The sequence below is a fragment of the Fringilla coelebs genome (assembly GCF_963513975.1).
Source record: "Fringilla coelebs genome assembly, chromosome: 11".
NCBI classification, from domain to species: Eukaryota; Metazoa; Chordata; class Aves; order Passeriformes; family Fringillidae; genus Fringilla; species Fringilla coelebs.
The window spans coordinates 4,663,556-4,686,078 of record NC_140037.1 but is presented as its reverse complement, the minus strand read 5'-3'; the positions used below and the strand labels follow the sequence as shown (position 1 = coordinate 4,686,078).

The following is a 22,523-nucleotide window of genomic DNA, read 5'->3' as shown; positions in this document are numbered from 1 at the left end:
AAAGGGGCATCGTGGCCCTTCGTCACCCCACGTCACTTCATGTTACAATTCGCCAGCTTCTCCCGGACCCAAGCGTGGGGTGGGTGCGCTGCCGGGGGACGGCTGCTCGGGGCGGGCGGAGAGCGGCGGGGCCGGGGCGGAGCGGGGCGGGGGTGGAGGCGGGGAGAGGAGCGGAGCGAGGCAGGATGCGCGGGGCCGGCCCGGGGCGGAGCCGGGGCGGGCGGAACGGGGACGGGGCGGAACGGGGCCGGGCCGGGCGGAACGGGACCGGGGCGGGCGGGGGCCGCTCGCGGCGCTCGACACCGGGCGCGTCCTGCAGCCGCTCGCCCTCCGCGGCCCCGGGAGCGGCCCCGGCGCCGCCGCCGTGGCCAGGCACGGGGCCCCCCGGGATGTCCTCGTCGCCCGCGGAGGAGTGCCGGTCGCCCGTGGGGCTGGACTGCTGCAGCTGCTGCCTGGATCTGGCCAACCGGAGCGGGCTGGAGGAGGGGGCCGGGGGCGAGAACAACAACCCGGGCAGCCCCACCGTGAGCAGCTTCCGGCAGCTGCGGGAGCAGCTGGTCCGACAGAACCTCAACACCGACAAGCTGAGCTCCATCATGCGCCAGGACTCGCTGGAACCCGTCGTGCGGGACCCCTGCTACCTCTTCAACCAGGGCATCTGCAACAGGAATATCGACCAGACCCTGCTCTCCATCCTCCTCCTCTTCCACAGGTGGGTGTCACCGCCAGGAGCCTGTGAGCTGCCGGGGCCGGGCGCCCAGGGGCAGCGGGCTCGGAGCTGGCAGCGATGTGGGGCTGGCAAGAGAAGGGGACTCGTGTGACCCGGGGCTGGGGGGTTGTCAGCGGCGGTGGAATCTGGGTGGGGAGAGGCCTCGTCTGGCACGGAGTCCGTACGTGGTGCCAGCCCATTCCTGGGCGCGGGTCCGGGTGGCTTTGCTCTGCCGTGCCCGCCGTGCCTGTCTTGTGGTGCCGTGTGTCTGCCGGGCAGTGACAACAGCCCCCAGCTGTGTGTCTTGGCCGCTGGAGTCTGCTCATCTCCCTGGCCACCTCTGTCCACACAGACAGTGCCCGCAGGGGCATGGATAGTGTCCAGCGACAGACAGACAGGCATCGGCCCCATCCTTCGTGGAGAGCGCAGCAGGTTCCTTGGGAAGCAGCTGTGCAGCCTCGAAAGCCATCTTGAGCGTCACTGAGAGCCTGGGTAGGGAGTCTGAGTCCCAGTGCCAGCTCCTGTCCTTTTGGCAGCTCCCCTGGCCCTCCCCGGAGTGGACACAGGTTTGGCCCGGAGTGGTACTTCCCGTGCCTGGAAAGTGGCTCTGCCCTGCCCGAGTCGGTCTTGGGGTTCCTCTGGGCAGGCTCCCTGCGTCCCCACAGCTGAAAGTGCTGGGGGCTGCTGCCATCCATTCCCTGGCAGACTTAGGAGGCAGGACTTTGGGGTCTTCCCTGCTCCCTCCTCTAGCAGTGAGAGCAGAGGAGACTGAGCAGGAGGTCCCAGGGGCTCCCACTCTGCAGGCTCCCCAGCCCTGCTGAGGTGCACCCCAGAGGGGGAGGAGTGAGCAGAGCTGTCTCAGGTCCTGCACTGGCGCTGTGTGGGGCTGGCTCTGGTGACAGCCTGTGGAGGAGTAGCCTGTACGGGGGCTGGCAGGTCTGGCTCTCCCCGGTTCAGCCTGAGAGAGCCGAGCTGTGCCAGTAATGCCGCAGGTGCCCGAGACTTCCAGTGTCTTGGGCAGGTGGGACACATCCACTACCCTGCGGAGACCTGTGGCCCATCAGCGCCTCAGGTGCAGATGTCTGCCTGGCTGGCACGGCGGGCAGCGGCTCTGGGGCTTGCTGCTCTGCCATGGGTGGGTACCGCGCACGGGGAGCAGCAGCCAGGCGTTCAGAGACACCTCGCCATCCCCTTGCCAGCACACGCACCGTGGGCGTGCTCCCGGGCTGTGCGCGGAGCGGCAGCGGGTGGGCTCACACGTGGCTGCCCCACGCGTGTGAGCCGCCCCGGCGCACTCCCGCCTCCTCGCCCAGCAGCGTCTGACGCCGAGAGGCTGCTGCCTCGAGCCGGCCTTGCTCTTCCTGCACTTACATAACGCCGAGCTGCCGCTCAGGTGGGAAGGGAGGAGCTGGGATACCTGCCAGGGCGCTGCTGCCTGGCCCGTACGGGGAGCAGTGAACCTACCCAGCTGAGAAGGAACAGGAGCGAGAGGTTCCCCTCCTCCCTGGGAGGCTGCAGCAAGTTGGCACCGTGGGTGAAGGGGGAAGCAAGACGTTGTCCCCAGCACGGGCTGCCAGGGCTGGGGTAAGAGCCAAGCACCTGGGAGGCTTGCTGGGGCAGTCAGTGACAGTGCCTGTGGGCCATAGGCCACTGATATGGGCACAGCGGGCTGCTTTCGAACTCATCGCTGCTGGAGCAGGACCTGTGGTGCTCCCGGTGAGGTAGGGAGTGAGCAGAGATGCCGAGGGACAAGGACTTCTCTCTGTCAGTGTGCCTTCGCATTCCTTGCTGCCTGTCTTCCCTGCCCTGTCATGTGATGTGTCCCAAGAAGCTCCATGCATTGTGTTTGTCACAGGCTGTGCTACGGTGTGGTGCAAAGCTATGCTCCTCTATCATGCCCAGTGTCCAGGCACCTTGGTCTGGAGGCTGCCTGGGTGATCCCCTGCCACCCCTAGGTGGCACAACATGGGGGAGCTGGGTGCATGGCCCCAGGCACTGGAGCTAGGTGTGCCCACACCTGTGTTTGCAGTTGTTTTGCTCCAGCCTGAACTTTCTCCTTCTGGGGAATGAGCCAACACATCCAAGAGGAGATAGCATACACAGCGGAGGATTGTGGGTGCCAGAGGAACACCCCGATAACATGCCTGATAAGGGCACCCTGCTGCTGGCACCAGGGAACCCAAACCATTTGGTGCCCATTGTTTTGGTGGATGTGCTCCTACAGCAACACAGGAGGAGGGGAAAGATGTGTGGATACACATCCTCATATGTGGCTGACATCCAGGACAGCATGGGATGCCCAAGATCCTAAACCCAGAGTTGAGCTGGCTCAGGGCCTGGCTGGAGACAACTCAGTCAGGGTCAGGTCAGTGCTGGACTTCTCAGACAACACACATTTCAGCCTGTCTAACCTGTCTCTGGGGCTTTCTCTGGCTGGGTGGTCCCTGCCAGGCTCTCCATACCCTTTGCTCACAGCAGGGATGTTGTTAGGGATGCACAAGGAAGGCATGCTCTGGACCAATTGCCTCCAGGGCTCATGCTCCTGCAGAAAGCCCGGCTGTTTCTGGAGTGCACAGGATCCTGTGCAGAAAGGGCTTCTCCCCACTGTGTCCTCACATAGGACATCACAAACTGCTTTCCAGGGAAGTGTCAGCAGTGCCGAGGGACCATGCTCACGTGGAAGCACCGGGTATAGGGAGGACAGCTGCCACCACCCTGGCTGGGCACACCTTCTCCCTGCAGGTGCCAGTGACGTGAGCAGAAAGCCATCCCTCTGTAATGCCTCTTTGCCATCCCGCTGTAATGCCAGCGTTATCCCAGACCAAACACAAGCCTGACTGAGTGTAGGCCAGGGGGAGCAGGCCCCTGACCACGTGGCACCTTTTCCTGAGCCAGGTGGCTGAGGGGAGCCAGGGGTGTGAGAGGAGGTCAGCACTGCTGGGGAAGCAGCCCCCTGGGTGTGTGCTAGCCTGTGATCCAAGCAGGACCTGCCTGGCTCTGGTTGGGAAGAGGAGGTACATACCAGCCCACTTGCCCACATCAGCCAGGTGTGCCAGCATTCCTGCCCAGCCACTCCTGGGCAACACCTGGCAGCCTGGCCAGCTTGTGCCCATCCTGCCCCCTGTGAGGGGACACCTCTGCATAGCCAGATCATCTGTAGGCACTGCCAGACCTGCTGCTCCATCCACCAGGTTGGGCAGTGACCTATCCTTTGGTCTGAGCCATGAAAGGAGCTGAGGGCCACTTTCTCCCAGGCCTAGGCAAGCCACGGGAGTCACACAGGGAGGCAAGGAAGCTCGGTGTAAGGGGCTGGGGGAAGCATGGATTTGGGCAAAGCAAGGGCAGCACTGTCTTTCCTGCTGTAAGGGCAGGCCAGCAAGCAAGAGCTGCCAGGGCAGCAGTACCAGAGTGGCATTTGTGTCAGAGCACCACTTGTTCCTGTCTGTCGGGTGTCACTTTGCAGCAGCAATGCAGGAGGAGAGGAGCCAGGGCATAAAGGGCACCCTGAGGTGGCAGGGCCAGGGCAAGCATTCCAGCTGGCTGAGTGGGCTGAAGCAACAAGGACACATTGATGGGGAGAAGGGCCATGAGTGAGCATGAGAGAGGTGTGGGTGTAGCACCGAGCTGTCCTACTTGCCTTCTTCTGGCCCTGGGACAGCTCTGCCATGGAGGGGGCCAGGAGAGTCTCCCCACGCTCCAGAACCATGCACCAGGGCTTTCTTTGCTTTGCTCCCACAAGACAGAGCTGCACATAGCCTGACCTGTGGCCTGCAGTGTTGTTGCAAGCCTTACACACCACCAAGGTGCTGGGGAGATGTTGCTTCAGTGGCAGCTAGTAGCTTGTACTGCTGGAGGTGCTGACCTTGGCACACCCAAATCCTCCCAGCCTCGGGAAGATGTCAGGCAGGCAGCCAGCTCAGCTTGCTGTGGTCTCCATCGTGGGCATCTCAATACCTTGGGACCCCCAGCCCATGACCCAGCAGATCAGGCTCACAGGGGCTCTGCACAGCACACTGGGTTGGCATGGCTCGGCAGGGCTGGCAGCAGCATGTGCCACACCATGCTCCATGCCTGTCCCTGCCTGTTCCTGCAAGAGCCAGCTCCCTCCAGAAGGATGTGCGCTCTGGAGCACAGGAGAGACATGCTCAGCCCCTCCAGCCCCTTGGGAGGGAATCATTTACTGCTGACCACAAGGCAATGGCCAAGGGGGCTGGCACAGCTGAGCCAGTCTGGTGATGCCAACGTCAGCTTCCCAGCAGCCTGTCATCTTGGTTCTCTGGGGATTCTCCAGCACTACCCATCTGCTAGGGCAGGCATTTGGCTCTGCACAGGCAGAAGTAGGTGTCCCGAGGTCAGGCAGGGATGACAGCATGGCCCTATGGGGAAAAGGCTGGACAGGATTTTTTCCAGCTTTGAACTGTAAAAATGAGGAAGAGGTTGGAGCTGAAGGAGGCTGCAGGGCTCTGCCCTGATCCCAGCATCATGCCCCCTCTCTCCAGCATCACATTATCCTTTGCTGGTGAGACATGGCCTGATCCTGGACAGTCTCTGCTGGGACCTGACACCACCTCCTTGGCCACTGCCCAGCACAAAGAGGGTTAAAGCTGACTCTGTACTTTGGGGGAGCACTGTGACGTGCATGGTACCAAAGGGCTTGGAAAGGCTTGGGATATATGTTGTCAGAGCCTGGCAGCTGTGTGTGTGCCCAGGGGATGTGACCATGTATGGGTCCATGTGCTTTATGTGGACTGCCAAGGCCAGTGAGTCTCCAGGTGGATCCTGCCCTTGGGAAGGACTGAGGCCCTGTTGGTAGAGGGCAGAGAATCACAGAACTCATTAGGTTGGAAAAGACTCCTGAGGTCATCATCTCCAACTTTACCCCAGGGTGTGTGTTGGGAGAAGAGGGCTGGAGAGGTGAGAGAGGCTGCAACCCATCCTGATGCTTTGCAAATGAGCTCTGAGTTATATTTATCCAGGTACTGAACATGGCTGGCTTTGGGACAGGAGATCGTCCTCTGCCTGTGTGCTGAGTTTTATATATATATTTGAGGGGGCTTTTGCTGCAAAACAACTCTAGTGGCAGAGAAGAAACTCTGGGCCCTTCAGACTCCAGGATCAGGGTGGGATCCAGTCCTTGCCACCCCTACCTGCAATTCCCTGGGGATGGCAGCCCTGTTCAGACTGGCAGAGGGCGGTAGATGCCGTGGGGCAGGACAAGACATTTCCCTGTCCTTTACTGAGACCATCACAGTGATATGTCTGTGGAGCAGGAAAGGAAAAGGAGCAGGACTGCTCTGGGAGGTTTGGAGGCAGGGGGTGGTCTTGGGTTGTTCCCAAGGGTTGGCACAAGTGAGGTGATAGCTGGCTGCTGAGGTCGGGCACACAGAGAGCCTGGGCAGCACCACAGGTATACGTCCTGCCAGGAACCGATTGTCTTTCACGTTGTTATTGTTCTGAAATGTCAGTGACGGCAGGGTTTCAGTGAAGGTCCCTGATTTGAAATGCCCAGGATTCCATGCAAAGGCCAGGCAGGGTATTAATAACCGTCTCTGCTGAAGCCGTGCTGCCCTACATGTCCTTGCCTGACCTCCTGTGGGTGCTGGCTCCTGTACCAGCCAAGCACAGCTCCTCTGCCCCCAGCCCCCGCCGGGTCAGCTCTGCTGGGCTTTGCACCCCCCCGGGGTCCAGCTGTGCCTTGGGTATTGCTGGGGCTCTTGCTGCGGCTCTCCTCAAGCATTGGGCCAGGCAGGAGAGCACCAGGCTCCAGCACCTGTGGAAGGGGCCAGTGAAGGGCTTGAGGAGATCCATAAACAGGGCTTATTCTGGGCTGGAAGAGCAGATTTGGGTAGCGTGGGGTGCGCTGCACAGCTCTTGCTGCTCCCCTGCCTCTGTCCTCATTACATAACGAGCTGCCTCCCAATTAGCGAGCGGGCACTCCTGCACGCTGCAGGGCAGCAGCTGCCAGCGCCTAGCAGGGCTCTGGAGCGCCCGCTCCTGCCGGAAAAGGGGCCTGGGATTGTATTTGGAGGATGCCAGAGGGCATCCTTTGGGGCTCCTCTCTCGGGCTGAGGATCCCTGCAAAGCTGTAGGAGGGGCTGGGGGAGGCAGAGCCCAGGCTGCCTGCTTGGGGGCGAGGGCAGCGCAGCCCTCGTGCTGTGGGAGGTCTCTTCAGCGTTGCAACCACCTATGCTCTATCCCGACTCCCCTGAAAGGGGACCAGAAAAGAGCACCCAGGATCTGGGGACGACCCAGTTGGGGCTGTCCAGGATAACCCAGTAAACTGAGAAGCAAGGACAGTTCGGGAGTTCAGAGCCGTGGCTGGGAAGAGCGCCGGGGCAGGGCGCAGGTAAGCAGGGGGCGATAACACCGAGTTCAGTGACAGCACTCCAGCCCGGCCCCTGGGTGTGAAAACACTTTGCTCTGCAGACAGATTTGTGGATTAAAGCTCTGCCAAGGGTTCAGCCTGCAATCCTCCCTGGGGCTGGGCATCCCTGGTCCATGGGAGCCAGTAGCATGGTGGGGGTTAGCTGCACTCCCTGACAGCTAGGCATGGTGCTCAGAGAAAGCTGCAGGATTTTCACTGGCACTCTCACCTCAGCATTTGGCTGCTGTGGGACCCTTTAGGGGGAGCAGTGAGGTGCAAGGGTGCCCCACAGCCCCTGGCAGGGCACCCACCAGGGTGTCTGCACTGGATTGGCAGCAGCAGCATGGGGCTGGTGTTGACAAACGCCAGCAAGATAGGATGTTTGGCCACATGATCCAGGGCTGGTAACAGCCCAATGAGCCTTTTTTCCTCTTCCTCTCCTATACCAGCCTGCCTGGGGAAGCTGTGATTCTGGGGGCTTCCAACATGGTCAGAAGGGAACTGGGTCCACTCTGGCTTCCAACATGGCTGAAACTGGCTCCTCTCTTACCTCCCCTCCTCACACTGCTGCTGGGAGGAACTCCTGCTTGGGGCACAGGAGGAAGAAGAGGGTCTGGTGACAAAGTTAAGGAAAAATTGCAGCTCTCAGCAGGCTGGCTTGAGGGTGTGCACTCACATGCTAGAAAAAAACAGAACTGGGAGTACAGCCAAGTACCTTTATCAGAGGAAGCAGTCAGCCCCACAGCTGGACACGGGAGCCTACCAGAGCTCCCTCCACCACCCCACACTGCCTCCAGCCTGACAGGTTGGAGGAGTCTCCACAGCACAATCCCTGCCCATGCCTGCTGCCTGGTGGGGTGGGTCACCTGTGTCCCCTGCCCATGGCCACAGAGCTCACTCTGCCTCCACTGGGCATGAAGGGAAGGAGGACATGTTCCCTGTCAGCCTTCCCAAGGGTAGGTTCCCCTCTGGCCTTCCCTCACTGAAACTGTCCCTGGGCTTCCCCAGCATGGTTACCTGCTGTTCTGGAGTAGCACATGCCTTGAGTTGGGGGATTTAGGACCCCTCCAAGGCTCTGATGGGCATGACCTCGGTCCCCATGTCACAGGGTTCCTGCTCTCATAGGGCTTCTGCATGTCTCACACAGCTCCTAGGAGGAACCAGCTGAGCTGGAGGGTAGTCCCAGGCCTGAGCAGCTCAGCCAGGGAATCTGCGGGAGGAGGAAACCAAGATCTGGACAGCTGGTGTGCTCTGGCAGTGCTAGGCCCACAGCCCTTGTGACTGGCACAAAAGCCCCACACCAGTGCCATTGGGCAGGCAGCTGCTGTTCAGGATCCTGGGATTCCATGGCAGGTGACTCAGCTGCCTGTTTGCCTGTGGGCAGCCCATAGCACTACCTCTTCTTTCCCAGAACCAGGATAGAACTGCTGGACAAGACCTGGAGCTCCTCAGGCCTGTCCCACACCCAGCCCTTCCTGCCATAAGCAACCACAGGCCCCAGCCATCACCATTGTCCCCAGCCACACTTCCTCTGTTCCTGCAGGGCACGGCTAGGATGCCCTGCTGCTGGCATTGCCAGTACCTTGGCTGGTACCACCAGAGTTGCAGGTTTTTGGGCCGTGACAGGCAGAGTTTTCTTAGCTTGCAAGCTGTAGCTTTTCCTCTCCCATTCTGCTGTGACCCTTGGAGCAGGAGATCTGGCTCTGCATAGCAGCCTGGGCAGCCTTGGCTCTGCGCCTTTCCCATTTTGCTCTCCAGTGTCTCTGAGGCCAGGCTATAAACATTTCCCACGCCTCGGACCCTCTGAAGGGCCTTCCTCCCATTGAGCTGAGTCCTTGGGAGGGAGCAAGCCAGGAAAACTGCCACGGAGCCATGAGCAGGGGGAGAGCCAAGTCTGGGGAGCCAGGGCTGCTCCTGAAGCCCCAACACCCCTCCAGCTCCATTGGCCACGACCAGGACAGGAGCATCCTTTGGTGTGTGGCACTGCAGTGCCTGGAGCAGGTTCAACACGCAGGGCTCAGTACAAAAGCATGGCTTGTCCCTGGGGCTGTGGGGAGAGGGCATGTCCCCTGACCCACAGCACTGTGCAGGTGTAGGATGCCAGGCAGCAAGAGATAATCCCCTTGTCCTCCTCCCTATCACCCCTTTCTCCAGCCTGTGGTGGCTGCAGAACTCCAAGTCCCATTGCTGAGGAGGGGGTTGTCACTTAATGTCACCCAGTAGGGGGATTGGCATCTTCTGGGCTGAGGCGCAGGCTGTGTAAGGGCTGAGAGGCTGCTGGCAGCTTTGGGGTGTCCTGCAGGGCCACTGCTGGGGTGATAACATCATTGCTTGGTGTCACTGCCTCTCCTCACTGCTTGATGACAACCATGGGTGCTTTTTATCCCCAGAGAGCACAACAATTAGCGTCACAACTGCCCTGCATTGTGGCTGCTGTCACCAAAATAACCTCAGTGAGCCAGGCCCGGCCTGATGAACCTCCTGCCCCTGTGTGCAGATGCAGGAGCTGCCATGCTGGTGCCTCGGGGATGCAGTTCACACCACTGGCCCCTCTTGGCCAGCAGGCTCCAAGCGCCCATCACTGGTGCCATAGGGTAGCTGTCCTGCTGACCTGCTCCTTAGGAGGAGCAAGGTGGCATGTTGCCCGCCCTGCTCTGCTCGGAGGAGCAGGAGCAGGTGATGGGAGAGGAGGTGGCTGCTCGCAGCCTGGCAAGGCCAGGGCTGTGATGTGCTAGGAAGGGCCCCCCCCAGCACTTGGGGGGCAGCTGGAGCCCCATGTAGGACCCTGCTGCTGCGGGGGCATTGGGGCAGCTCAGAGGAGCTCCTGGGGAGAGCTGGCGCAAAGCAGGATCCAGCAGAGCTGTGGAGGTGCCAGGAGGGCTGCAGGTGGTAGCTGAGCGCTGGGGGTGCCCTCCAGCTGTGCAGGGGCACGCGGAGCCACTCTGTGCCGTGCCGTGCTGCTGACAGTGTGCGGGCAGGGCTGGGCATCACTGTCAGTCACTGCAGCGTGTGCAGGGGTGCCAGCAGCGCCCGTGCGTCTGCACGCAGAACACCAGCGTTTGTTTGGCACACAGTGTGTGTCACGGGGTCACAGAAGCATTCAGGTCAGAAAAGACCCTCAAGATCATCAGCTCCAGGTGCACCAATGTGCACATGCATGTGCAGGGTGTGCCCCTGTGTGCAGAGCACACGCTCCTGTGGGCTGCAAACACACGTGTGCAGGCAGGGGACGTGGGCGTGTGGGTGTGCTGTGTGTGCACGCACGTGTGCAGGCAGCACTTGCTTGTGGGGGCTGCAAGGTGACCCTGGTTGTGTGTGCTCCCCTACACGCTCAGGAGCCCTCCCACCACGGGAGGGGTGGAGCTGCAGCCCCCTGCCCAGGCTGACCCTGCCCTGGCCCTGGCTGCATAGGGATCCCTCATTTACTGAATGCCAGGAAAGAAACTTCTGCTTCTTCATCCCTCCAGAGCATCCCTTGCTGTGGTATCTTGAAGGCCAACAGCATCCTGCCCAGCCTAAGTGAGGAGCCCATGCCCTGAGCAGTGATGCAGGCAGGGCTGGGAGGAAAGACTCAGGAGGACTGCAGGGAAATCGGTGACTTACACTGGTTTATTTTTGCAATAGTCCCAGCTCCATGGGAAGAATATTGGAGGTGGCAGAGCTGAAGCAATCTCCCCCCAAAGCATTTTCCAGCTGCACTTCAATAGCTGCAGAAATATTTGGGTTTTTTTTCTCAGTCCTTGGTGCCTGAGTGATGCATCAGAAAGATACCAGGCAGGGACCAGGAACCTCAAGCTGTGAGACAAGGACCACCAGCCAGGCTCTGGTCTGCCGGTTCTGGAGCCCTTGGTCGCTGCCACTAATGATTTAGGGCTTCCTTTGGGAAGGAGGCTGAACCAGGACTGGGGGGGCCATATCGCAGGAGGTGGGGACAGAGGCACAGCTGCCAGGGCTGGGGGCAGGCTGGGCTCCACCACCCCATCTCTCTGCTGTTGACACCCCTCTGCAGAAGACAGGAGGTGGCACAACTGTGGGAGAAAACGCTCTCCCCACCTCTCCTGTCTTCTCCCCAGTGAAAGCAGCACGATTCATGAGCTGCAGTGGCAAACTCAGTCAAAGGACCCCTGGTGTGGGTGGTCTGGACTTGTCCCAGCGGAGGGACAAAGCTGTGTCCCGGGGGCTGCCACCAAGCCCACCACCAGCCACTCTGGGGACAAGTGCACACAGAGGCCTTTCATCTCTCCAGGGAGGGGGGCACCCGCGCAGCTCGGGATGGCACACTGGCCATTGGCCTTGAAAGGGCCAATTGAGTGCAGCTGAGGTCATCTCCCAGCATGTTTACCCTGTGGCTGGAGCCCCTGGATGCAGCCAACACCCAGGCTGTCTCTGCTATTGCAAGCTGGGGGGACACAGCCACAGGCAGAGCCAGCATCGCTGCTAGGAACAGAGGGGCAGGAGCAGGGTCACAGGCGGCATGGCCTTCCAGCCGCCGTACTCCCCGAGCCTCTTCAGAAGGAGGGACTGGTAAGTCGGGCCTGGTATGGGTGAGGGGAGGAGCACAGGCCAGCCCTGGGGCTTGGGAAACAGACACCTGCCTGCTCTCTTCAGTGCCAGCACCCTGCCCCTGTACAGCAGCATTGCATGGGCCAGAGTAGTGCTGATGCAGGGGAACGTGCATAATTCCACCCCCTCCCCTCTCCCCCCCAGGTCTCAGATGGGCCCACCAGGGAGAAAAATGCTTTCTCACATCTCCACATCAAACCCGCATGTCCCAGGGCACCCACATATGCTCCGGCTGCAGTTCACAGGCAGCACAGCATCCTCACTCTGCTCTGGGATGGGGTTTGTGGAGAGCTGCCTGGCTAGGTCTTGCTCCCAGCAGCAGGTGTGCTGCACTGTGCCTCAGTTTCCCTTTCTGATGGGGAAATTACACTCTGCTCTCCCTCCCTGCTCGAGGAAGGGGCACAGCAAGACACCCACAAGTCCGGGTTCCTTGGCCTCTCCCAGCAGCAAAGTGCCAGCTACATTCAGTACCCCCTGGATTGGGGTGCTGAGTGTCCTTTGCAGCATCCCTGGAGTGCACATGCCCTGCCAACACTAACTCTTTCTTGGATACTGTGGCGTGTGTGGGGTCTGCCGTTCAGCATCAGCCTCGCCATGCCCAGCAGGGAATGAGCCCCCGCCGTCAGGGGCAGCAGACAACCCCGGATCCCGAGACAAGCGGGCGGCCAATGGCAGTGGAGGCAGCACCGGTGGGCAGCGCCACCCCAGCCCCTGGGATGCTGGGGGCGTTTTAGGGGCCCTGCTTCATCTTCTCGGAGGAGACCCACTTGCTCTGTGTATAAATTGCTCTGAGGACACGGGAAGGACCCGTCGTGCCCGCGGGGCTTACACGCGAGTGCGTGCCCACAGGGTGCCAGTGCGCGCACACAGGGTGCCAGTGCGCGCACACAGGGACGCCAGTGCGCGCACACAGGGTGCCAGTGCGCGCACACAGGGTGCCAGTGCGCGCACACAGGGACGCCAGTGCGCGCACACAGGGTGCCAGTGCGTGCACACAGGGACGCCAGTGCGCGCACACAGGGGCGCCAATGCGCGCACACAGGGGCGCCAATGCGCGCACACAGGGACGCCAGTGCGCGCACACAGGGTGCCAGTGCGCGCACACAGGGTGCCAGTGCGCGCAAACAGGGTGCCAGCCCACGCCCGGCCGCTGCAGTGCCGCTCGTGCCCGCGGGGGGGCGCCCTCCCGCAGCGCGGTTATGTAACGCGGGGCGGGGCCGCCGAGCCGAGGGCGCGTTCGGTGCCCGGAGCGCTCCGTGCTGGGGCGGCTGCGGGGCCCCGGGGCCGCCGTTCGGGAGCCCGAGGGTGTTGTTCAGTAACTCGGCACTGTTCTGACACCCAGGGGTGGCGGTGTTTAGTGCTCCCGAGTTTCTTACGGAGCCCGATTTTGTTCTGGACCCCAGGTTTGCTCTGCATCCCTAGGTTGTTGTTCTGCACCCAGAGCGTGTTATGTAGCCCGAATTTATTCCGCACCACAAGGTCATTCTGTTGCACCCTAGATTTCTTGTTCTGCACACCGGGTTGGCTCTGCACCCTAGGGTTGTTTCGCTCTGTACCCCGAGTTCGTTTTGTACCTCTGCTTTGTTCTGTATCCGGAGGCTTTTCTGCACTCCGCGGTGTTGTTCTGTATCCCGGGTTTGTTGTGCACTCCGCAGTTGTTGTTCTGCAACTTCAGGGTGTGTTCTGTACCCTGGGTTGGTTCTGCGCCCCGGGTTTTCTCTGCGCGCAGGTTTTCATTTCTCCTCCTAGAGTTGTTTTTTACGCCTGGGTTGTTTTTCTGCTCTCGTTTCTGTTGTTTGTCACTCCTGTTTCCGTTTGTTTTACATCCCCGTTTCTCTTATGCACCCAGGGTTTTTTTGCAGCCCCTTTCTGTTTTTGACTCACATTTCCATTTTGCACCCCGGGTTCTATTTTGAATGCCCATGGCTCCCCTTTCCCTCCTGCCTCCCTTTTACAGTCACGGGGCCTCACTGTGCGCGACCTGCAGGCTGCACCTCCAAATGCAGACCGGGTTCGCCCCTTCTCCCAGCCCCCAAGCAGATGCATGTGTCCCCCAGACTAAATCCCCATCCTGGGGGCCCAGGAGCAGAGGAAGGGGATGCTGAGGCTTGTGGGCTATCGGGAGTTGTACGAGGGGTGCCGGGGGTCCTAGGACTCTGCTTGCAACAGACGAGGGGTGTTGAGTGGGGGTGCAGATTGGGGGGGCACAGTGCTGAAGCGCGGGGTCCTTGCGCCGGGACGGCGCCGTGCTGTGGTTTAACTGGAAGGGGCGGAGGGGCTGCAGAGAGGTGCAGTACGGGGGTGAGGGAGCAGGACTGAGGGAGGCAGTGCCGGTGCAGTACTCGGGGTGAGGGAGCAGTACCGAGGGGGCAGTGTGCCGTACCGGCGGGCAGTACCGGCGCAGCCCCCGGCGCGGCGCTGCGGGCGGCGGGCGGTCTCCGCCGCGTTCGCCCCTCCCGGCAGGGCGGGCGCTGCCAATATAAGCGCGGACGGCGCGGAGACCCCGCCAGTGCGTTTTGCTCCGTGTGTGCGAGTGTGTGTCACTGCGCCCGCAGCTATGAGCACCGGCATGTACCAGTCCCCCATGGAGGTGGCTGTCTACCAGCTTCACAACTTCTCCATCTCCTTCTTCTCCTCCCTCCTCGGGGGGGATGTAGTCTCCGTGAAGCTGGACAACAGGTAGGGGCAGCCCCGGTGCGCCGCGGCGTCCCCGCCGTTCGCTGCAGAGATCTGGGGGAAGGGGCGTCCCGGTGCCCGGGGGGTGCTGCTGCGAAGCCCATGGATTATGGGGGGCGGGGAGCATTGCTACTCCGGGAGCAAAGGACATGTGCGACCGGTGCCTGAATTAAGGAATTCCCTTGGGGAGGAGGACGCCCCGATCCACTGGTTGGGGGCGAGGTGTCGCGGTGCACGGACCCCAGGGGAAGGGAGGTTTCGGTGCTGACCCTCGGCCTCTCCGCTCTCTTCCAGCGCCTCCGGAGCCAGCGTGGTGGCCATTGACAACAAGATCGAGCAGGCGATGGTGAGCTGCAGCTCTATCCCCTCTCCCCCGCACCTTCCCCCGTCGCTCCGCGGGTGCTGTGCACGGGGGTGATCTTCCCGCTCCCGGGTGGGTGCTCTGCCCAAGGTGGGGGTCCCTCTGCCCACGGGGGTCCCCACTCCCCATCCCGCTGCCAGGCAGAGCTGCTCTTTGTCTGCGACCGCCGCGAAGCTCATTGGCTCCAGCGGCTCCGCAGTGCGCCGGGAGCGAGGGACGTGCAAGGGGACTTTCAGCGTCTTGGGGAGCCCGAGCCGGGTTCCCCGGGTGCTCGGGAACTCCAGCCCCCAAATGCCGGGGTAGGTGAGGGGGCTGGAAAGTGCTTCTGGATGCAGAGAGACCAGAGAGATGGCGGCTGAGGGAGCTATGCTGGATGAGCACCAAGCCCTGGCCAGGGTTCCAAGAGTGGGATTCGGTGGGGAGGGATGGTCCTTGGGAAAAGCTTCTGCAGCATTTGGCATTTGCCCCAGCACTTGGGAACAGGAGGGATCAACCCCCTGGGCATTACTCTCCATTAATTGGTCTCTTCCATGGCCTTTTGCAGGATCTTGTGAAAAATCATCTGATGTATGCTGTGCGGGAGGAAGTGGAGGTCCTGAAAGAGCAAATCAAGGAACTGTTGGAGAAAAACTCCCAGCTGGAGCGTGAGAACAGCCTCCTGAAGACCCTGGCCAGCCCTGAGCAGCTGGAGAAGTTCCAGTCCCGGCTCCCAGCAGAGGTGCTGTGCCCTGAGGAGCAGAGCCCCGGAGTGGCTGCCCCGGCTCAGCACTCCGGGGGCTCTGCGGTGTAAGGTGGCTCTGTCCTCGGGGTGGGCAGAGCCACAGAACTCTTTCTACTTAATCTCCTGCAAAATCTTTTCCACCTTCATCTCACACGAAGGACTGCCAGACCCTGGCACTGAGCCGTGCCCCTCGGGCAGCCCTGGCCAGCCCGCAGAGCCAGCGGCCGTCTCCATGAGGATGCTCTTCTGCAAGGAAGACAGGGGCAGTTGATCCCCCCTCCCCATCCAACCGCCCACCAGGTGCCAGGAGGAGATCTGTGGTGCCTGTCCCGGGCAGTCTTTGGCACCGTGATGGTAACCTGCGGTTGGAAGGAGTGCGCGCCAAGCCCCGGGCCACGGTTGCATTCTGCAGGGGGGTGTCTTTTTCTGGCAAAGCCTGGCATTGGAGGGAGATCCGTGTTTAGTGAGCAAAGCAGATGTGTCCCGCAAGCTACCCAGGAGCCTGCTGGAACCCGACCCAGACTGAGCAGCACCGGGCTGGCAGCTGCAGCGTAGACCGTGGCTGAACGCACAGCAGTGTGGGGATTACAAGGAAAAACAGCTTGGTTTGTTAGCTTGGGCATCTTCTGTAGCTGTATCTGTGTATAAACATGTGCACGAGAGGTGCCTCCGAGGCTGTGGGGTGCCCGCTCTGGGTCAGCCGTGCCCATCTCAGCATGTGGGGCATTCGAAGGCAGACTGGAATGGTGAGCACCTGGCAGTGGATAGCCAACTATTGCGAGTGACACCAAGGAGGGGGCAGGTTCACTCCTCTCTGACGTCCCACCTGACAGAACCGTGCGGCAGCGCTGGGAGGATCCGGACTGAGCACTGGGCAGAGCCACAAAGCAGGTTGTGCTCTGGCCCACTGGGATGGAGGAGCCAGCCTGTGTTCCTGGGCTCCCTTCTGTCCCTGGCCTGTTCTCTGGGATGTGACGGGACATTGCTTTTGTTGTCAGAAGCGGTGACACTGTTGTGTAAATCTAGATAGAAATGGCAATAAACTTTACTTTTTATATATACCCATGCCCCAAGCTGTGTCTGTGGTTGGGAAGAGGTGGGAGGGTGGTGGCAGTGGGGAAGGGACTGAGAATTGCTGGAATGGGACCGGTGAGGATACTGGGCTGATGCTATTCCGCAGCTGGAAAAACCTGGCATCTCCTCACCTTTGCAGAGGGGTTTAGTTCCCCCTAGATGGCCCTGGCTGAACCAAGATGGGTTTTTGGAGATATGAGTGGGCAGCCCCTTCCAGGAGCTGGATGTGTGGTAGGGAAAAGTGTTGGGAACCTGCAGATCTCTGTTACCTGTGTCACACTTGTACAGGGCAGACTTGGGGGCACAAGCAGAAAGGAGGCTCTTGCCAGGCTGTGTGGAGCTGTATGTACCCCCAGCTATTCTCTTCCTCTGCTGTTTTTGTCCTCACAGCCATCATTGATATTTATTGTTTGGTTGTTTTTTTTTTCATTTTGGGCCATCTCAAAACATGAGATATAATCTCAAAATATGAGATAAGAGGTTGGGTCATCTGGATTGAACAATGCTGGACAGGGGTGGGTAATGTCCCAACGCTGTTCTAGGGCGCAGCCAGCTTTTGATTCAGCCCCATGGGGTATGTGAGGGAGGGCAAAAAAATGCGTGAACCCTCCATCTCTGGGGCTGCTGACGGCCACTACAGGTTAAAGCCTGGAGGTGTTTGTGCAGAGCCCCAGGCTGGTAGGATGTTTGAAGCAAGGTGCAGTAACCTCCCCTGGGGTTTTCTAGAGACCAGAGGCTCCTGGACCATCCGGAGCCTCCTTGGGCCGGCAGTGCCTGAGGCCGGGGAGCAGCTAGGGGGCCATGCCCTGTGCTGCAGCAGCACAGCTCCACACAGTTTCGTGTCTCTGCTGTGGTGAGGGAGGTTCAGGCCCAGCCCTGTGTGAGTCACAGAGCTGGGGGTGGTTGGTACCCTGGAAACGCTGGGTAAACAACAAAACACAGGCTACGGGCTTGAAATCAATTTTGGGTGGCTTTCTCTTCCCTGTTCTGTCTGTCTCAACATGGTGACCCCACAGCAGCCTTCTGTAGGCAGCCCTGCAAGTGCTCTTGCAAGGGTACACGCTTGTGCCTTGTGAGTGCGTGTGTGTGATGACTTTCCCTGTGTGTCTGATAACTTTTTCTGTGTCTGTGTAAAAAGGTTCAGGCTCCTCTACCACGTACATACGCATCCCGTGCACACACAGGCACTGCAGCAGATCCCCAAGTGCTGCCAGCCTCTCAGGCTTTACAGCTGCTCCAGGAAGGGCAGCTGGATCCAGCTGTGCTTGCACTGGCCAGGTCACTGCGGTGGGTGTTGGGGGTGGTGAGAAATGGTCCGGCCATCCTTCTGGCCCCTCTTGGCTGGGGAAGCTTTGGCCTGCAGCAATGAGCTCTGTGCCACATTTGTTCTAATTGCACCCTCAATCCAGCTGCGTTCAAGGGGTGCAGTGATGGGGTCGGTAGTCCTGTTTGCTGCCTCTCCCCGTCCTCTGTCCCGTCCCCACAGCCTTGGGGTCCTGCAGAGCACAGAGGCAGACGGGGACAGGCTGTGGCAAAACCCGCTCATTGCAGCCGCCTGCTCCCAACCACTTGTTCCAGAGCTCAGCCTTCCTCCCACGGGTAGGCAGAGCCTTTCCCGTCCTGCGACGTGGTGTGACAAAGTGCCAGCCAATGGCATAGGGCAGCCCTTGCAGAGTCCCCCCCTCCCCACTGCCCCATGGTGCCCCAGGGGTCAGCGAACACCCCAGCATCCTGCACCCCCTGACATCCTGCACCCGGCCTCCCCTGGCCCCCAGTGACTCCCAGCCCAGCCCGACTGGCTCAGCTCAGGGGAACGATAGAGAAAAGGGCTCGGGAGGTGCATGTTGTTGCAGAGGGTGGGAAGCCTGTGTACGTGATGCTTAGTGCAGCGAGCACAGGTGAGCAGCAGCCTGGGAGGGGGTTTGAACCAGTGCGGGGAGGGCAGCAGAATTTGAGGGTCTGCCCAAGGGCCAGGATATAGGGGAGACACCCGCAACCCTGCGTGTTCTCACTCCTTCACTGTGTTCTCCTGGGGAGATTCCACTCCAGCCAGGCAGAAGGGCCTTATGCAACATCCCTGCCTGTGTCTCAAACACTGTGTGCTTCCCTGCTCCTCAAATTGAACATCATGTCCCAGCCCAGCCCAGCCCTGCGGGAGCTTTGCAGACAGATGCATGTGTGGGATTTTCCACATGCATGTGTGGGATTTTCCTTGGTGCCTGGCACCCCCAGGGATCCAGGTCAGCCCACCACAGCTGCCCAGGACTGGGGGCCCTCTCAGAAGGGGAAGCTGTGCTGCAGAGTGGAGGCTCTCACTGGAGAGTGGCACAAGCCGTGGCGCCAGCCCTCAGCAAGCCGCAGCTTGGCGCCATGGGGGTTCGTGCATGGTGAGAGCAAGAACCAGCTGGAGCCTACACAGGCAGCCAGGATGCTGGGGCTCTGTGTGCAGCAGCCTCCCAGGACACCTGCACAAGCATTCCATGAGCACCGGGAGCCTGCCCCATCTGAGACAGCTGGAGAGGGCGAGATGCAAGCACAAGGATGCACCAGCTACAAGCCAGCATGCAGACCTCATCCCCCAAGAGCCCGTGCAGCAGGGTGGGTGGAGGGCACAGAGAAGCTGCACCAGAGCTGAGGGTCCTCGTGTAGCACATTCCCACAGCTCACCCACCCTTCTGCTGTGCCTCAGTTTCCCCTCTGTTCATGTTCCCTGTGAAGGGGGTTTTTCCAAGGTCGAGTCAGGCTGAGACCCTAGCATGCCCCCAAGTAGTCCCAGCTGAGTAAGAGGTTTCAGGCCTCCATGGCAGGCAGACCACGGCCCAGGCAGAGGTAAGGGAGCTGTTCCCAGCACACGTGTATGCCAGGAGCTGCTGGCAGGGCTGCCCACCCCAGGCACACTGCAGCTGTGCCCTCTGCCAGCACTGTCAGCCCACGGGCACTGACACCTGCGGGGCAGTGTCAGCACATCCCAAAACAGCACAGGCAGTCCTTGCGGAGCGGCTGCTGCCATGCCGCACCGGGGACATAACTTACATAACTGGGGAGCCAGCCCGGGCCTGTGCCCTCTGCTTAGGGCTGGGACAGGACCCAGCAGTGCCAGCCGACAGCCCCCTCAGGGCTTTTGGCCCCAGCACAGGTCTCAGGGCAGTCCCCCCCTCCCAGGAACTGCCAACCCCTGTCCCCCCACAGCCCCAGTGGGATGGGGACCTGCCAGAGCAAGCCCAGCCGGCTGCAGAGGGCAGCGGCTGCCTGTGCCCAGGGCTCACTGTGAGGGTGGGGGCCAGGGCAGGGCTGCACGGATGCACACTCGGTGTTCCCTGGCAGTTTGTGTCCCCGGCACCTGCACCCAGCCACAGGCATTTGTTGGTAGCAGGAAGTGAAACAAACAGCAGGCAGTAACCTGGCAGCACGACCGCAGCCACCCCGGCGTGCACAGGGTGCACTGCACTCCTGCCAACACCTCACCACCACCAGCTGCCCTCGGCACAGCACCTCTCCCTGCTCTGAGTACTGCTGGGGATGCCTCAGGAGAGCAGCTGGCTCATTCTCTCAGTCCTCAGGTATCCTTTCTACATTCTCCTGTGCTGCAGGATGAGTTTTCCCATTGGGAAAAATAAAAATAATGCCATGGCTTATGCCCTGTGCTCTGTGGACCGCAGCCGTGTCCCCAGCCTGGTCAAGTCCTGTGGAGGGAAAAACCTGTCAGCAGGTCCTGTTGCAATAGGACAAGTGGGACAGAATTAGACTGGATATAGGAAAGGAGTTTTTCACGATAAGGATGGTGAGACCCTGGCACAGGGTGCCCAAAGAAGCTGCGGCTGCCCCTGGATCCCTGGAAGTGTTCAAGCCCAAGGTGGATGGGGCTTGGAGCAACCTGGTCTACTGGAACTTGTCCCTGCCCGTAGCAGGAGGGTGGAATAGATGACCTTTAGAGGTCTCTTCCAACCCAGACCATTCTGGGATTCTGGAATTCTGTGACACTTTGGTCTGGCTGGGTCCAGCTGTCCCTGTAGGTCCCTGCCTGTGGCACAGGAGTGTCATGCTTCTGGGAGCCAGACATGCTGGCTGCTCTGTCATCCCCACCCAGCTGGAGCCCAGTGAGGAGCCATCTGCCCACATTCTGCCACGGGTCAGCACACAGGGAGCCACAGCTCTGTACCCGTGGTGAGGTGGCTTTGTGTGTAATCCTCTGGACAGACACTCCCCTGGGCTGGGATAGCTGTGGGATCTGCTGTAGCAAAAGGACTTCAGATTCCCAGGTAGAGACAAGGTCAAACAGCCCCAAGGAGACAAGCTTAGAGGATGGGAGAAGAGGGAAGGGGATGGAGTGCGTCGGATTGTGTTAGCGAAAAGCAGGAGATACTGCCGGCAAAAGTTGCTGAGGCAGGTGGAAAACAGGTGGGTCATGCAGGAGGGTGAGAGGAGGGCAAAAGGCACAAACAACCTGAGATGCCTCCTGCCTGTCCGTGCCAGAGCCAGCACAACAGCTCTTAGGAGGTTAATGGGATCATTAGTGGCGATAAGGAGGCAGCTAAGCAGTAAAATGTTCCTGAGAAAGTGAACTTCCTCATTCCAGCCAAGAAAGGGAGATTGGCTCAGAGCAAACAGCACCAGAATAAACAACTCAATTAGAAACAGCAAGTTCTCGAACCCAGACAAACAACCCAGACCCGGAAGGTTTCATGTGGGAAGAACCACACTTGGAGCAAACACTTCCCCATGGGACTGCCACTTAATGAATGAGCACTTGGAGTTACAGAAGGTGCCAGGGATTAACTGGGATTTAGGGGCCTGGGGGACCTGGCCAATTTGCTTTAATTGATCATTAGAAACAGCATAATCCCCAGGAAAATCAGTGTGGGTGTGACAGTGATTGCAGGGGTCCCAGGATGGGGGAAGAGATGAGAAAGTTGACTCCATGTTTCAGAAGGCTTGATTTATTATTTTATGATGTATATATTATTAAAAACTATACTAAAAGAATAGAAGGAAGGATTTCATCAGAAGGCTTAGCTAAGAATAGAAAAGGAATGAATAACAAGGCTCAGACTGACCGAAACAGTCCGAGATAGCTGGACTGTGATTGGCCATTAATTAGAAACAACCACATGAGACCAATCCCAGATCCACCTGTTGCATTCCACAGCAGCAAATAATCATTGTTTACATTTTGTTCCTGAGGCCTCTCAGTTTCTCAGGAGGAAAAATCCTAAGGAAAGGATTTTCCATAAAACATGTTGGTGACATGTGGGAAATCCAAGTGCCAGGCTCCAGACTTCGCCAGGACTTACAAGAGAATGCAAGGCACAAAGGGGTTGCCTCCACTGGAGAGGGCTTTGCAAATGAATGGCTTATCTTGTACCAGACCCTCTGGGGGCTGCCGTGGCCTGTCTCAGTCCCCAGCTACCTGGTGGTGCCCTGCCTGCAGAAGCAGCTGCCCACACCACATGGCTCCCAGACCAGAGGGCAGAACAGAGGGACAAGGGTTGACCTGCACCCTGGGTAAGGCTGACCTCTCTGCCTGCTTCCTCCACATCCCACTGCCACTCAAGCCCAGGGCTGCCGGCAGGCAGTGCTGAGGCAGGGAGAGACAGCTCGTGATCTTGGTATGGGTGACACTGGGGGCAGCCCTGTGCCAGGTTTACTCTGTTCCCAGACACTGACATGGACATTTTCCCCTGAGCTCAGCACTTGGGTCTCTCTGGTATCTGAGGTCTCTCCTGCCAGCCTTCCCAGCCTAGTCAATGATTACCCAGGATGGAGGTTAACCAAGAGCCACCAGGGCAGTAACAGAACACGAATGACACCCCCAAGTAAACACTGGCTGTGCCAGCCGAGGAGGGGTGCCAGGTCCCGACAACTTCTGCACAGCTTTTTGCTGATAGCCAAGGTGTGTGGGGCCACCCCACTTCCAGCTGGTGGTCTGCTGCAGTGGGACAGATCAGAACCCCAGAAGGCCCCAGGCCCCTCTCTGCCTCTGCAAAATCAAGATCTTATTGCCATTGGGGTCAGCTGTGATGGCCCCTCTGCTCCCGCTGGAGACACTGGCCGCTGC

The 22,523-nt window shown here is 60.0% G+C and overlaps 1 protein-coding gene across 2 annotated transcripts; it reads left to right on the top strand.

Annotated features, from left to right (window-relative positions):
* Positions 1–272: 272 nt before the first annotated feature.
* TSC22D3 (TSC22 domain family member 3) lies at positions 273–16,455 on the top strand. 2 transcript variants are annotated; one of them, XM_084212997.1, is made up of 3 exons: positions 273–712; positions 14,607–14,658; positions 15,218–16,455. In XM_084212997.1, exons 1-3 carry the CDS (start codon positions 390–392, stop codon positions 15,461–15,463), a joined length of 621 nt encoding a protein of 206 aa, XP_084069123.1. In that variant the 5' UTR covers positions 273–389; the 3' UTR covers positions 15,464–16,455. The 2 variants fall into 2 exon arrangements, with proteins under 2 accessions (XP_084069123.1, XP_084069124.1); XM_084212998.1 differs by lacking the exon at positions 273–712 and adding an exon at positions 14,017–14,315.
* Positions 16,456–22,523: the final 6,068 nt, after the last annotated feature.

Excerpts from the sequence above, each read along its gene's own strand:
- TSC22D3 (XM_084212997.1), top strand. The coding sequence starts at position 390 with ATGTCCTCGTCGCCCGCGGAGGAGTGCCGGTCGCCCGTGGGGCTGGAC. Across the intron at positions 713-14,606 it reads ATCCTCCTCCTCTTCCACAG|CGCCTCCGGAGCCAGCGTGG; the intron begins GTGGGTGTCACC and ends GCTCTCTTCCAG. Across the intron at positions 14,659-15,217 it reads ACAAGATCGAGCAGGCGATG|GATCTTGTGAAAAATCATCT; the intron begins GTGAGCTGCAGC and ends GGCCTTTTGCAG.